The sequence below is a fragment of the Podarcis melisellensis genome, assembly GCF_964234715.1.
Source record: "Podarcis melisellensis genome assembly, chromosome: 7".
NCBI lineage: Eukaryota > Metazoa > Chordata > Lepidosauria > Squamata > Lacertidae > Podarcis > Podarcis melisellensis.
This window is the reverse complement of record NC_138539.1, coordinates 40,723,561-40,739,512: the sequence shown is the minus strand read 5'-3', so window position 1 is coordinate 40,739,512 and position 15,952 is coordinate 40,723,561. Positions and strand designations below refer to the sequence as shown.

Here is a 15,952-nt window from a genome sequence, read left to right as displayed (position 1 = left end):
GAGGCAGGAGAGCAAAGGGCAGTTCCCTACCTCCTCACTTTTGCAGACAAGTACAGCGTGAAAGAGAATTACAAGGGGATTCTCAGCCCTTTATTCTGTTCGCTTCATAAGTCCTTCTGATGCCTTTACAATAGCCCATGGCCAGTACAGAGGAATGCTGCCCGTTCATGTAATAAGCACATCTCTTATGATTGTTAAAGTCAGTGTGATCATGTTTTGACAAGTGAAGTTGTTGATCAGTCTACTACCCAACTGCATATACAATTGTTGACTGGATGAGCACCACAATACATTTCTCTGATGGCACAGTTGGTTCTTTGAGTGTTGTTCATTCTTGTAGAGAACTGAGTAACATTTAAATAGAAATATTTTCTCCATCTCTACAAGTAACGCAGTTGACTTCTTCATTTATTTTCTGCCTCTGTGCCCTGCTCCACTAGCCCATGGGCTTGCGGGAGTGGTTTAGTGCAGGGATGTCAAAAATACCAGAGTGATTCAGTCTAGTGCTTATAAGAAATAGTAAACTCACAGCAGAGCCAGCAGAGCCCCACTGCCTTGGCAGATGCAGGACAAACACGCAAGAGTGGGAAGTCACCATTACTTATCCACACCCAAGCAAATGTTTAGGCATTCTTTCTACACAAAGCAGCCTACTTCAGTTTGGCCCATCAATTCACCTGACCGGTGAGGCCATAGATGGCTACTATCCAAAGCTTACAGATAGCTGTCCTCTCTGAGCCAAGAGCCCAGCATCCCAGGGTCTACAGATAAGCACAGCATCAAAGCAAGCCAATTAGTATATACGAAAGCAAGTGAATAAAGCAAGGGAATATAAACATATATGAGCTGTTGCAAGCTCCTTCTTGCAACAACTACCAATCCGTTTTGGAGTTATCTTGACTACCAAGATGGCATTTTAGGCCTTCTGGAACATTTCACCTTTAGTTTCAACACACTCTGAAGATTCTCTCCCCCTTTATGGCTTTACAACAATGATCCCTTCACTGAACATCTTCACCAGCGGCTGTCACAAGGAAGAATACTTGCTCTTAAGCAGCCATATTTTACTCATGAAAACTTTAAAAGCTACTACTATAAAGGAGTTTCATTGTACAACAGAGCAGCTTTGATAATTGCCAGACCCTAGGGGCACCTAAATGCCAAGGTGCCCGTTTATCTCACCTAGTCACAAGCCATGTCAATACATATTTTCATGGGGAAATTGAATTTACACTGAGTCTAGGTAGAGATGTATGAATATAAATGACTCAGATGAAATATGGTGTCCAAACCTATCAAGTCAAACTGCAAAAAAAAAGGAAAATATTCCTTTCATACCTTTTCTTCTCAGAAGTATTCAGCTATGGAAAATGCTATTCCATTTGGTATACAGAGAAAACTTACTTATCTGCTATTCACAATTCATCCCCTTACTGAAGAAGGACCCATTAAATTTGTACAATTGCCATACGTCACACATTTATTTATTTTTAAAAAAATAATCCATTGACTTCAAACAATAAAGTTGTTTCTCCTTACCATTATTACATTTTTTTAAAAGTGCCAGAAGGTGGAGGAAACCCTGATTCATATGTGGTGTTCATGTAAATACACTAGAGAGTACTGGGAAATTATTCACACAGAATTAAAAGAGATTCTAAAACTCACATTTCCCGAAAGACTGGAGGCCTTTCTGTTAGGGATAATAGGTGATGACACTCCAAAAAAGGCACTCAATATCTTTCTGTACATGACTGCTGCAGCTATAATACATTACTGCCTAAACATACACAGGTACTTCAAGCCACAAGTAGTCACCAACTAGCTTTTAATGTATTGTATGTACAAGATGGATGATCGCTGTCTGTGTTTGCATAAATGCTTAGATTTGTTTCAAAACTGTTAGTTTTACTTGGACCAGCTTCGTTGATAATAATTGTGATTTTGAATTATATTCAATGATTTCCCATTTATTTATATGTTAAACTAAAATGGCAAACACTTGAAATTAAAATATGTATGCTGCTTGCCTGTTTTATGCAAGCATAGGGCACAATCAAGCCGAACTGTGTACCTTTTAACTAAGCTTAACTCTCTCCAACTGAAATAAATAAGACTGACCATTTTTAATTTGTCTGTATCACTACCACTTCTGCATTCAGCATGTAGACATGGCTGGATATTTCAGGGGGCCTACTGTGGACCCACATTAATATTGATTCAGCACTAGACAGACATCTTTGTTGTATTCCCTGGCATAAGAACAACAGCAACAGCAACAACAATAACTGTATACTGCCCTCCATCTGTAGATATCAGAGCGGTTCACAACATAAAAATGACGTTTTGACAGTTAATGCTATTTTAATACCATTTAGGGTAGAATCTTGTGGTCCCAATAGTCATAGGACAGAGTGGATCTTCTCCCTACCCACGGAGAGGGAGATGTGCAGGCTGGAGGAAAAGGTCTACTCTCTCAAGCCTCTCTTGTTGTTATCACAGAAACCTCTGCTCTGTACTGGTGGTGCTGCAGTGGTGATAATGGCAAAAGAGCAGCCATTCTGGAGACAGATTAAGGATGGATCACCCAGATCAAAAACCCTTCCAGGCTCCTGACATACACCCATAATGGGGGGAAAGTACATTAGGTATACTTATATTCTCTCCATTGGGATTAATACGAGGGGAAATCTTCAGGGAACACACACAACGGCCCAGGAAAAGAAGGGGGGTGGGGAAGCAGAGAAATGCTGGCCAGAGCCGCCTTCTCTGCCAGAGCCTGACCAGACTAGATTGGGCAATGTTTAGTGTTCTGGTTTCGATGGAATTTAGTGTTGTGCTAGAATTGTTATATTTGATTTATTTCTCTAGCTTTATCTTTTTAAACTGTTTTTACAGTACAGCACTCAGATAACCACTGTTCAAATCAGAACTACAATAAATAGCTTGTTTTCTCTTGTATTCTTTTTAAAAATTTTATGGTTGTTTGCAAAATTTTAATTTCCAAGCCTAAGAATATTTATATGGCATAATTCAACAGCAGTGGAAAAATATTGCCATATTGATGTCATCGTATTTGTTTTCTTGTTACTGTATAGAGAAGGACATGGAAAAATGTCTGTCTTTGCTGTCAAAATGGCCTTGGCAACACTTTGTGGAGGAAAGATCATGGACAAATTGAGATGTAAGTCTTTGTCCTCTATTGTTTATATTTTATTAATGTTGTTCCTTTCCTTTCAATATGGAATAGAACCAGAATTTGGTTTAGATAATAGTGATATGAATCAATTCATGGTTTCTTTCCAGAATTCTGGGACTGAAAGATTCTTCTTATGCATGGTCAAATGTGTTGAGTGTCCAGCATAAAGAAACATTTTCATGGTTTTCATAATGAAATATATTTTGCACCCCACCACCACTAGAGACCCAAAGAGCTACTCTACTAAACAATACAGAGTACAAAGTCCCCCAGCAATAAAACTGCTAGCACATTTGCAAAGCTAAGCAGGGTCCAGTACGGTTTCAAATTAGATGGGAGACTGTGTGCTGAGATTCCTGCATTGTTGGGGATTGGACTAGATGACCCTTGGGATGAGAGCCAGTGTGGTGTAGTGGTTAAGAGCGATAGACTCGTAATCTGGTGAACCGGGTTCGCATCTCCGCTCCTCCGCATGCAGCTGCTGGGTGACCTTGGGCTAGTCATACTTCTCTGAAGTCTCTCAGCCACACTCAGAGTGTTTGTTGTGGGGGAGGAAGGTAAAGGAGAATGTTAGCTGCTTTGAGTCTCCTTAGGAGAGTGATAAAGTGGGATATCAAATACAAACTCTTCTTCTTCTTGGGGTCCCTTCCAGCTCTACGGTTCTTTGATTCTATTATACTAAAACAACAGGTCACTACTGAATTGGCAGCCAGGCCCAAGTTTGAAAAGAACTAACAGTGCTTTCTACTACAAGCAGATTTCTGTTTAAGTTTTGCATAGTCAACATCTGTAAAGCATTTAACAATTTTAAAGAATTGCTCTTTGACTCCAATAGCAAGAGCAGAAAAGCAGTTAGCAAAATCTTTGGGAAACATGCATATGTATTAGAAAGATTGATCAATTAAAGCTTCTTTAATCAGGTTGCAGCCCTAGTTAAAACCAATATGGATTAAATTAATCCATTCATAGATCCAAACACATAACACACAAGAGGCACAGAAACAACTTTATTGTCTGAAGTGAAATCACCCTTTGTAATGCATTGAATATTTTAAAGTGCGCACACAAATACCCAGCTCTCCAATAATCCAAATCCAAATCCAAACCTGTGGCATGACCAAAGGTTAGGGATGATGGTAACTGGAGACCAACAATTTTTGGTAGGCCACAGGTTAACCACCCATATCTAAATACTCAGTTCCCAGATCATGGACCACCTCTCCCCATTTGAACCAAACCAGACCCTGTGATAGTAATTTGAGGCTCTTCTACATGTTCTTCCTCCACAAGAGCTTCAGAGGGTGGCAGCATGAAAATGGGCTCCCTATTTGTGGAATGCTCTCCCTAGGGAGGCTCACCTGGCACCTTACATAACTTTAGGTGCCAGGTGAGAACATTCCTCTTCACATAGGCCTTTGACTGATCAAACAATCCACGGCCTTTTAAATGTGTTGAGGGGAAGGTTATTGTTGTGTTATATATTTTGTATTTTTATACTGTAAGCTACTCAGTGATCTTCAGATAAAGGGTGGTATAAAAATTTAATAAATTGTCACCATTATCATTACTTGAAGCAGAAAGTTGCTCCAGGGGCAAGAAGTTTGCATTTTGTACTTTGGATCTCTTTTATCATGCTAAATTACCATTTTTTTTCTGATTTGCATCATTTTTTTCTAAAACGAAAAGAATTTTGAGTATTAGAAAAGTGCTTGCTTATTCCCTTTAGTGAGTCCTTACAAAGGTGTATCCGTTCTTTTGCAATATAAAAAAGGGGATAACTCTAATTATTATTTTCATTTGAAAAGAAATACTGTTAGATTTGTAACTAGTGGCTTAAACCAAATAAACCATTTCATATTTCCCCCCTTTATTCCATCAGATATTTTCTCAATGATTTCAGACACCAGCGGTGTAATGGTTTATGGTAAATATGACATGTTTCTGCGAGAAGTCCTTAAACTACCCACGGCGGTCTTCGAAGGTCCTTCCTTTGGATACACAGAGCAGTCAGCAAAATCCTGTTTTTCTCAACAGGTAGATAAAATGGCAACATTCACTGCCTCCTTTTTGCCCTTCCCATTAATGGTATGCAGTGACAAAATGTTATGTGCTTTTTATTTGTTTATACCGTAGATTGTGTACTGGACACTTTGGCAATTGTAAACCAGAAGAGAACTGTATTTTGTTTAAGGGCCAAATTAGATATGACTTGGGAAGACGTGTGAACAATCTCCTAATACGATTTGGAAGAAATACTAACAAGATGTTGTAGGGTAGCTATGAATTGGTTCGCAGCAGCAGCAGGAGGAGGAGCCCCTGTATTGTTTTCCAAAATGCTCCTACATAAGTGTGGAATATGATTAGGGCTCAGCTCTCAGGTGGGCACCACTGGGAGAAGTTCATGGTGAGCTCTGGCACATCTTTTTCTAGAAAAATAGCACTGGTTATGATAACAATGATATTAGATTTATAGACCAATAAACTATTGCCTTCAGTATTATAGAGATGAGCAATATTGGGACTAGGTATGCACTGAGGTTTGGTCCTTCCCAGTTCTACATGGACACAGGACTACATCCAGCCCATCCTGTTTATGTGCAGATTTAAATGGAAAATCCTTTGAAATTTTCAAGTAATGCCATTTTTTAAAAAAATACAAGTACAAGTGGTTACAAGATGGTTCCAGGACTACAACGTGGCCCCTGATCTCCCCTACTCCTTTTCAAAAGGCTCCCAAATAGCTGACTGAGATGTTCACAGCCTGGAGCAACTACCATACAAAGCTTCTTGCCTTTGAATTACAACAGAGCAAATCCCCCTTGTAGCATCATGGACTTGATGCATGGGCATAGCCAGGGGGAGGCAAGGGTTAGCTGACCCCCATCAAGTAAAACAATAGAAATACTTAAGTAACTGACCAATCACATTGGTTCTGCCCCCCTAACAAAGTCCTCCCCCCCCCAAAAAAAATCCTGGCTACGCCCATGACTTGGTGTCCCTCAGAACTCTTCCTGGGCCATACCCCTCACTGGCTCTGCTTTACTCCTTAATTGTGTCCTTGACCTCTGATAATGTCTGGGTGGAGAACAGAGAGGGCTGTGGAAGTATGTGTAGAAGCTAGCCTACTGTACAGAGATGAAATTACATCTGTTGCTTTGCTCACTTTTGCTCCAGATCCTGCCTATCACTTAAAGGTTGCCTCAGATGGTTGCCCGGAAAGGAATGCGTCTCTTGGGCTGAAAAGAGTTCCCTTCCCCTGTTTAAGATATTGAAATGTATCTGCTTAATTATATCACCCATGTGTGTGTGACCCATGAGGAAAGTAAAATTCCCCTTTCAGCTTGCAATGCTAAATTGTTTCTGCTTTGTTCATGTAAACAGAAAAAAGTCACACTGAATGCTTTTTTGGACACTCTCATGTCTGATCCTCCACCGCAATGCCTGGTCTGGTTACCACTTCTGCATCGATTGGCAAATGTTGAGAATGGTATGTAGTCAAAGGATGAGGGACATGTGGAATATCAATGTGGTTCACAATGATTGTGTTTTCCCCAGGAAACGTTATTGTTCTTGAAAAGGAAGAATGGCTAAGAATGTGGTGCCAATTTCAATTCCTAATGATAAGGTCTGCCTTGTCCATTGATTTCAATGTGCTCAGACATACTGAACTCAGCATAGTTTCAGGCTGCTAGTTGTAAACCTAGTTAGTGTTGTCCCTCTTGCAAAATCATACACAGCATAAACTGATATGCTTGCTACCTTTAGTATCTCTCCTTCTGCCTTTGCAAGTTGACCACAGTAGATTCTTCACATCCACACTAGTCCTAGGATGGAATTCAACACTGCATTAATAAAATTGTTCCGTCAGCACCAGTATTTCTGATTGCCAGACAGAACAGTCTCCCTTAAGACTCCCTCTATGTGTTATTATGGAGGTTTTCCTGACTCCCCAAAGCAGATTTGGGGGAGTAGTGTGGGGAAGAGAGGGGGGAAACCCCACTGAGCTACTGGGAGTCCTTCTGCTGGCTTCAGCTAGTGCACTGGGTTAGTTGAATCCAACGCCTCATTCGTTCTTCCACGCTTCCACATTTTCCTGTTTTGGTTTTCTGCTGTTATAAGAGGTTTTCTCTTAGACAGTAGCAGATGCTTGTTTGTCTTCAGAGAAAACTGCGAAGCTTTTAAATTTCAGGAACCTTAAGGAACATTTGCTGTGGAAAATGACTTCAGACACAAAAAGCAGGTTGCTAAGACCTGTTAGTGGCTTCAGTTTTAACGCTGCGCTGATTGTCTTTTGTTTTGTTTTTAAATCCATCTCCCCTTGTAGTCTTCCACCCTGTCGAGTGTTCCTACTGCCATAGCGAGAGCATGATGGGATTTCGCTATCGATGCCAGCAGTGTCACAATTACCAGCTCTGTCAAGATTGCTTCTGGAGGGGACATGCCAGTGGTTCCCATAGCAACCAGCACCAAATGAAAGAATACACGTCATGGGTAAGGGAAGGTTCATGAATTGCTGCAGACTGTTTGAACTCCACCAGTCAGAGAAAATCTCAAGGATGGGAGTTGGAACTGACCGAATCGTTTTCCCTTAAAACCACATTTAGGAAACTAACTTTGCCAGTTTAGCTAAGCGTCTCTGTAATGGAGAAGCCCCAGTTGTGGTCCTTGTTCCCAGTCAGTTCTGAGATGAAAAATGGGAAGAACTGAACAGTATGGCTATCCTCAGTGTGGATTTGAGCAGTCCAACATGTTAATACTGTTCTGGATGTCAGGAGAGCTGCAGGAAGGTCTTGGAATATAAAACTATTTCCACAGTAAGTTGTTCATTTTTGTAGGACATAGTCAAATATGTTGGCTTTTCTCTCATATTATCTGCTTTATATGATAAGAGATCTATATCTAAAATGGAATCTTAAAAATCTAGATCTAAAAAGAACAATGGAAGATGTTGATTTACCATTCAGCTACTTTATGAAATATGTTTGTATAAAGTCAGTAGAAGTGTAGGCATGCTATATATTCATTAACATTCAGCCACCATAGTTTCTTAACCTTTTTCAGACTATCTCTAACAACATGAACTCTACATTGCACTCAGATGAAACATATGTGTGATCTTGTCTCATTTTGGTAGCTGCCAGTTAGCTACGGAGTCAAGTGTAACATTCTAGTTCTAGTTTACAAGGCTGTGGACAGTTTGGAACCAGTTCTCTAAAACATTGCCTCCTTCTGTGTAGACCATCCAGGTCTCCATAATCTGCACTGGTTACCCTGTTAGCATGCCATGGTCCACAGGTATACATCTTACTGTGGGGCAGAGGAGGGTTTTCTCCATGGTGGCTCCTGAGCAGTGAAATGATCTCCTCTCGAAGGTCAGGCAGCCTGCAACCATGGAATGTTTATGTCAACAACTGGAAGTATACCTGTTTACCCGGGCATTTCCCTGACTTATTATTGTTGCTGCTATTATTATTATTATTATTATTATTATTATTATTATTATTATTATTATTATTATTATTTTATACCACCCTTCATCTGAAGATCACGAGGCAGTTCACAATACCAGTGCCAGGTATTGGTGGTTACTGCAATTTATATTTTAACTTTGTTTATTGAACTGTTTTTATTTTGTGTGTTTTGTTTTATTTGTTTGTAAACCACATTTTAGCTTCTTTTTGAAATTAAAGGTAGCATGTGCATTCTATTATTAATAATATTTAATAAGCTTATTTCTATAAGAGTCCCAGTGTATGGCCCCCTTAAGCCACAACTCAGTTAATATAAATTTCTGGGACTTAAACTCATATCATATGTGAGTCTTTGCACATTTGAGTCTATGCAACAGATTCTATATATAAAAAAATAAGTTACATGCTTTTAGATTCACAAAATGTTTAGGGGTATGTGTACCCCTGCGTTCCCCCAGAAAAAAGCACTGAATACAAAGAATATCTTACCTGCGAAAGCTGGAAAGTAGGGAAGTTCAATAAGGATAATGAAAGCAAACTAAGCAATTGCAGTACAAACAGCATTATATATTAAAGCTGGTGCTTCTGAAATTAGAATGATATATAATTGGCAATGATTAAGAAATTAGGGTTGCCATATTTCAAAAAGTAAAAACCAGGACACCCCGAAAGTTGCTGAGAGCATTTTTTTTTTAGGATAAAGTGCCACCTTTTGGAAATCCCCCCCAGACGTCAATTCCACCTTTGACATCCTGGTAATGTCCAGTAAAATCCAGACATATGGCAGCCCTAAATAAATGAAGATAGGTAGTGCAGAGTTAGGTAGTGAATCAGGAATATGGAAAATATTATTCTAGTACAGTAATGGCCTCTGAACTCACACTTCTTTGGCATGGATCACCATGTTTTAAGTGTTTAAATTATTAAGGACTGAGTAAAGAGGGCCTGAATGAAGTATGATTCACCGTAATTATTTTATTTTTCAATCTAGATTTTTTGTTTGTGTGAGTCTGGTTTGATTGAGTGTTGTGCTGATGTTTATCACAGAGCTTTTTGTACTGATGATGTGCACCTTAGAAACCCAGTTTATGCAAAGGTCTGCACAATTAGAAAACAAACTGTATCTGATCCTGCCTTTGTTCATGGGTAGAAAATTCTGCCTGGGGATCATACACTCAGGTACCTGGTTCCTCTACTGGGGAAAAAAACCTCATTTATACCCTTGATAGGCTACTAAAGGAAGTGTACGTTCTCTATACATATCTGTTTGTTGTCCCTAATCCTTTTAGGGCAAACATGGTCTTTTCAGTCATAGAAATGTTTGCTCTCTTCCACTTCTAATTATGTCATCAGCAGCTTTTCAGGTGTACTTTTCACCTGGGATTGTGCCAGTGGAGAGATCAGATGCAGGTCTTGGGTCCTCTCTCCCACTCCTCTCACTGTGGGAGAAAGGAGAAAGATGAACTGGGAGATTCTGCAGCTTCTCTCTCTTTAAAGGATTTTATTTATTTTATTTCTATACCTCTTTGTATTTTTAATAAAAAATCTCAAAGCAGTTTACAGCATATTAAATCAATAAAACAATAAAACAATAGCCGGGCGATGTTCCTCTGGCCTCACGAGGATGCAACTCAGGACATAATACAGAGCCACTGAATAAGTGGGTCTTTGGTGGGGGGGATGCCTTTAACTAGTAGAGCATTGCTTTGTTTCCCCATAGTTCTGTGGTTGCAAAAACAATTTAAACCTTACCTGTCCAAATTACCTTTACCTTCCTTGTTCCTCCCAGAAATCACCTGCTAAGAAGCTAACTAATGCACTTAGCAAGTCTTTAAGCTGTGCTTCCAGCCGTGAACCTTTGCACCCAATGTTCCCTGACCAGCCTGAAAAACCTCTAAACTTGGCTCATATTGTGTAAGTATTTGTGTGCTCTGTAGATAATATCCTTTGTTCTTGGTGACCTACTGTTCATCCTGGTTTGAAGGCAAATGGAGGGAGGCCTCTTCATGTGTTCTCTAGAAATGCTGCTTATTAAACTATCCAATTGTATTATGGATTTAAGCATAACTTAGCTTCATGATACTGAAAAGTAATGGGAAACACTGGATCTTTTTTCCATTTTTGCTTAGCATCATAGTATAGCATTCTGAAATATCGGTGTGTGGTTTTTTAAAATTTCAGTTTAGTGAGTCTTCAGTATACCAGGAGGCTAGAGCTGAATGATCCTGCTCTGTTTTGACCAGTGAAACAGTTAAATATCTAAAAGGTAAAGAAAGGAAAGTAGAAATTGACATGCTCCAATATGGAAGCAGATTTCAAATTATTTATCTTACCAGTTCTCTCAAAATTGAGATTTTCTAAAATACATGCCTCAGTTCACACGAAGGCAATGCTTTCCTGCAGGAATTACAGTTATGAATTATGAAATCTGATAGCCTGTGTGAGACAAGGTGGAACAAAGGTGCTTTGAATTGTTTCCTTTAACTGTTTCACATAGCCATGCCTTGATTTTTCCATAACTTAGATATGTATTATGTGGCAGCTGCAATGTGCTCCTTTTAAGAAGTAGGGAAGCACGGTCAAAAATGTAGGAAAGCTACATTTCTACAAATTAAAGAAATTGCCATTTGAAGAAGTAGGAAGTTCATCTCTCAGCAGTCTTTTCAGGGACCCTGTAAGTCAAGGGTGAGAAATCTCTAGTCCTTAGGCCTAATGACTAGGCCATTTTGGCTAAGCCCTGCCAACTCGCCCTGCATCTGACATCATATATGACATCAGAGTGGCTGGGCCAAAAAAAAAAGTTTTCAGGCACTGCTGATCAGATGATTGATGGTGTCTGCAAAACCATTTGCAAGGCACTTTGAAGCTCTGGCTACCAGCTGATTGTTACTGCTTCAAGAGAGCCCTGCGTTGTTGACAGTCAGCTGATAGTTGGGGCTGTCCTAAGGAGTTTCCCATGGGATGTAAAGCACTAGAGTAGCCTTTCTCAACCTGTGGGTACACAGATGTTGTTGAACTACAATTCCCATCACCCCTAGCTAGCAAGGCCAGAGCTCAGGGATGATGGGAGTTGTAGTCCAACAGCATCTGGGGACCCACAGGTTGAGAACCACTGCACTAGAGGAAATGCTTTGAATTCAAAATGCTTTCTCAGAGACTTCAAAGGTCCTTCCTATAACTGTTGATCAGCAGTTCTAGCAACCTCCTCTGAACTTGGATAGGTGTCAGTCACCTGCTATCATTAGGAGACCTGATGATTTGACAGGTAGACAGTCCTGCCTACCTGTCAAAGTTGGCCCACAGGGATGGGAGAAATAAGTATCTGGAGTTGAGGAAGATACTGGTGATATCCAGGAATGCAGAATAAAAATAACCTTGATAAAAGTATTTACATGAAGCACTCCATATGCAGGACAGGAGTTCTGATTTCTGGGATTGTGGTTCTGTGATAGGTGACTGGCATGCTAATTCAGCATGTTAGAATCTGGCAAGCTAGAGATCCAACAGCAGCCATATACATTCTAATCACTGCTGCTTCAGATGTCAATCAGAATCTCCATTCCTATCTCTGTGTACATAACAACTCGTGTATTTTCCCAGCACCGGTTACTCCAAACTCCATTTTTCACCTCTCTTTGGAAACAGTCTTTACAAAAAAATGGTGTTTGGAAATGGCTTTAAAGCAGGGGTAGCCAATGTGGTACCCTCCAATGTTATTGAACAACAACTTCCAGCATCCTTGACCATTTGTCACACTTGCTGTGGCTGATGGAAGTTGTAGTTCAACAACTTCTGAAGGACAACCACATTGACTACTCCTGCCTTAAGGCATGCACAGAGGAGCTTCTGCCACTATAGAGTTGTGAGAGGATAACTTTGTAGCCTCAAAAGCCTGCTCAAAAGCTTAGTTGGCTTAAAAGAAGCAGCATGTATTGTAAGCTCTGGACTTCCTTTACTGCTCAGTTCAAAATCAGATCAATAAGAAGTAGGCTTCTGATATTCCAGTGATTTCTTCTCTAAGTCCCTAGAGCATCTGAGTGACTTGTAGATAATTATGTTCCCACAAGCACTTTTAAATTATACATTCATATAGCTGAATGGGCACAGATAGTCAGCTGTTTAGATAGAATTATTCTGACAAGGATAATTCCCAGCATATTCAGATAATAATTGTGATTTGCTTAATGGGGTTTGGGTTTTTTTACGGTAACTACTACTACTCCTGTGGTTCTTAAAGTGGTTCAGATCTCCATCACAGAGATTTATTTTTATGTTCTGTGTTCCATTTACCTCAAGTCAAAACTTCCTTCATGTGGCTGTTCATTCTGTATTCACTGTTGCATGTGTTTTGTAGAAAATACAAGGAACATTATATTACATAATGACTGTCTGTGGTTGGCAGCACTGTTGGAAGTCACTTAGCCTGCTTTGACATGAAGACTCTCATGCAGATATTAAATACTGGGCTATGATTATTAACTAAGATCAGTCTAAAGCAATGAGCTGTCATTGGAAGACTGAACAGTGTATTGTTCTCATTATAATGAAGCTGTAATGGAAGCACACTATTTGTTTAACCTTCCCAAATCATAGAATCATTGATAGTGCTTTTCAAAACAGCATCTTACTTGATAATTCCTTTTAAATTAAATTTACACCTGCTAAGAATATTAGTTTGAAATGCTAGACCCTTTACTTATTCCATTCCTTAGATGTCAAAAATAAAAGGTTGACTACTTAAGCCAGGGATGGAGAACCTGTGGCCCTCAAGATGATTATGGAGTCTATTTCCCATCAGCCACAGCAACCATAGCCAATGATCAGAAGTGATGTGAGACCACAGTGTTTGGAGGACCACAGGTTCCCCCACCCAGATTAAATGGAAGCAAGCTGCTGAAAAATTGATGAAAGCCAAATGAATCAAGCAGTTATGCTCAAAAGGAAACATTTTTGTGAATAGTTGATGTAATCCTATGGTTTATAGCTGAGAGCCATAACATATTGATGAGAGTTTTGCTATTTAGTTCAGGTTAGTATAGTTAGGTCTTCAGACTTGCCCTTATAGCCTTAAATGAAAATCGCAAATTAGCCAGTACCTTCATGGTTTAAGAAGAAAAGAATAACTGTATGGGCACTTCAAATAAATATGCTGCAAATATGTGTATTTTTCCGCTTGAAAGATCTTTCTGTTTGAAGCAGAGCCTTCATTCCTCCCCACACCCCCACATCTCCAGCTGGGGCCAACACCAAAATGCCTTCCTGCAGCATTCAGATACCAAGCTATTTCTTCCTCTACCCCCTACCTCTCTCAGTGCCTCCTGAAGAAGGCCACCTAACTCTCCTACTTGGCAAGGCCCTGAACAACTACTCTTATTATACTACATCTCCACTTGCAAAAATCTGAGGAGGAGAGAGAGAAATGTGAAATTGAAGCAAAACATGATCCTCTTCTTTGCATTATCCAGGATCAGCTACTCTATAGAAAAGGACTTCTGTGTACATCTTTTCTACCTGTATTTTTATACAGAAGGCAATGGCTGCAGTTCACTAAAGTTTGTTGAGATCATATCCCAATAAGCTCAATGCAAGAAAGTATTTTTTCCATCATTTTTTTGTGGGAATTGTTCACTTATTGGAAGTGTGCAGAGGATTCAACTTTTGTCACAATTAGCTTCAGCTGGACTGGAGTCAATCTATTCACGTATAAGAAAATATACCAGGATTCGAAAGGGAATTGAGCACTGTTCTTATAAGGATTTCAAAAACAACCAACAATCTGGTCTCTTCTGATCCTAGGACAGGTGTAGGGAGCCCAGATGTTGCTGAACTACAACTCCCATCATCTCTGGCTATTGACCATGCTTGCTGAGGCTGATGGGAGTTGTGGTTCAGCAATATCTGGAGGGCCAATGTTTCCCCACACCTGCCTAGGACATTACCTCCTTCCTAAGAGAAAATATCTGTTCCTGACAGTGAGAATGTTTGTTATTTTATTTTCACTTTTTCTGGTGGGGGGGATTGAAAGCAACGTTGAATACAATAATACAGAAATTAAAATGAACCAGTTGTGGAGCGAGCATCGTATGCAATACAGCTGATATAAATTAGCACAGGGGGAAAGATATGCTGCATGGATTCCTTGGGAATATATTCTTACTCAACTGATTTTTATTCTTAAATGTAATGGAAGATAAACCGTATCATGAGGAAAAGCTCTAGGCAAGCATCCCAGCAAAAGGGGTATTTACAGCCACTTTTAATGGTAGGCTTCATGTAAGCAAAGTCTTCCTTCGCCCTGCAGCAGCCACTTACAGTAAGGACAGAAATCTTTTGTAGAGCTATGCTTGCATTTGCACTTTCATTATACGCTGGTTTTAACATTGTATTTACTACCATGAGTGACTCTACCAGTGTAAGTGGGGGCACAGCAGTAGACACTTGGTTCAAACATTGTTAAATTCCATTGAGTAAATGCTGTAAGCAACCAAGTAGTTTTAACTCCCTATTTAGCATCAGTGAAATGCACTCGTGGCATGACCTGAGAGAAGAATGACCTTTCTATCTTAAAAAAGAAATCCCTTGGTAAACTGCAATCTTGAATTTAACATTTTGCATGATGATATTGATATGTTCACTGAGATACTGCAGCTGCTCACTGTTTTCCATTGAGACTAGATTCTGCCCCAAGGCTTTCATGCAATGGCGGGTGTTCAATAATGGTCCCATACAGGACTTGGACAGGGCTAGTGAACGACCTGGGTAGAGCCTAGCCTCCCCTCCCCCCACCTCCAAAACACAGAGAAATATAAAACCTCCACACACACAAACGCATTTCCCCCCTGTCTCTCCATATAGGGATGAGAACATCCCAGCACATAATTCCTTGTCCTCCTCACTAAGTTCTCTTCACTAAGCAGCTGGAGAGTCGTGAAGGTCAGAGGCACACAATGAGATCTCAGCAATCCTATCCCAAATCTTCTCCTGCTGATTGGTGCTGGGAATATGTGAGGAGCACTCCTGTCCAAGTGCTTTACCCGCAACCTATAGTGAAAATGGGATGTGTGGGCTGCACAGAAGTTGCCTGAGGTCCACCTGTGGGCCATGGGTTGCCCATATGGGATTTAAACACTGTACCTGTCTGTCGTAATGGCCATTGCCTACAAACAAGCAAATGCAACCACTGGCTGACTACAACTGTCAGAGTCTCTACAAAGTGTTCCTCGGGTTTTGTTAATTACTTATTAGCTATTGGAGAAAGTTCAGTATTTAACATATATTTTAC

The 15,952-nt window shown here is 40.0% G+C and overlaps 1 protein-coding gene across 22 annotated transcripts in view; it reads left to right on the top strand.

The window, feature by feature from the left end:
* Positions 1-15,952, top strand: part of DTNA (dystrobrevin alpha) — a 179,494-nt gene that overhangs the window by 118,728 nt on the left and 44,814 nt on the right. For all 22 annotated transcript variants that reach the window (XM_081918514.1, XM_081918512.1, XM_081918515.1 and 19 more), the window contains 5 exons: positions 3,099-3,184; positions 5,079-5,233; positions 6,581-6,686; positions 7,524-7,690; positions 10,460-10,584. In XM_081918514.1, coding sequence (XP_081774640.1) covers positions 3,099-3,184; positions 5,079-5,233; positions 6,581-6,686; positions 7,524-7,690; positions 10,460-10,584 — 639 coding nt within the window. The remainder of the gene's footprint in view (positions 1-3,098; positions 3,185-5,078; positions 5,234-6,580; positions 6,687-7,523; positions 7,691-10,459; positions 10,585-15,952) is intronic.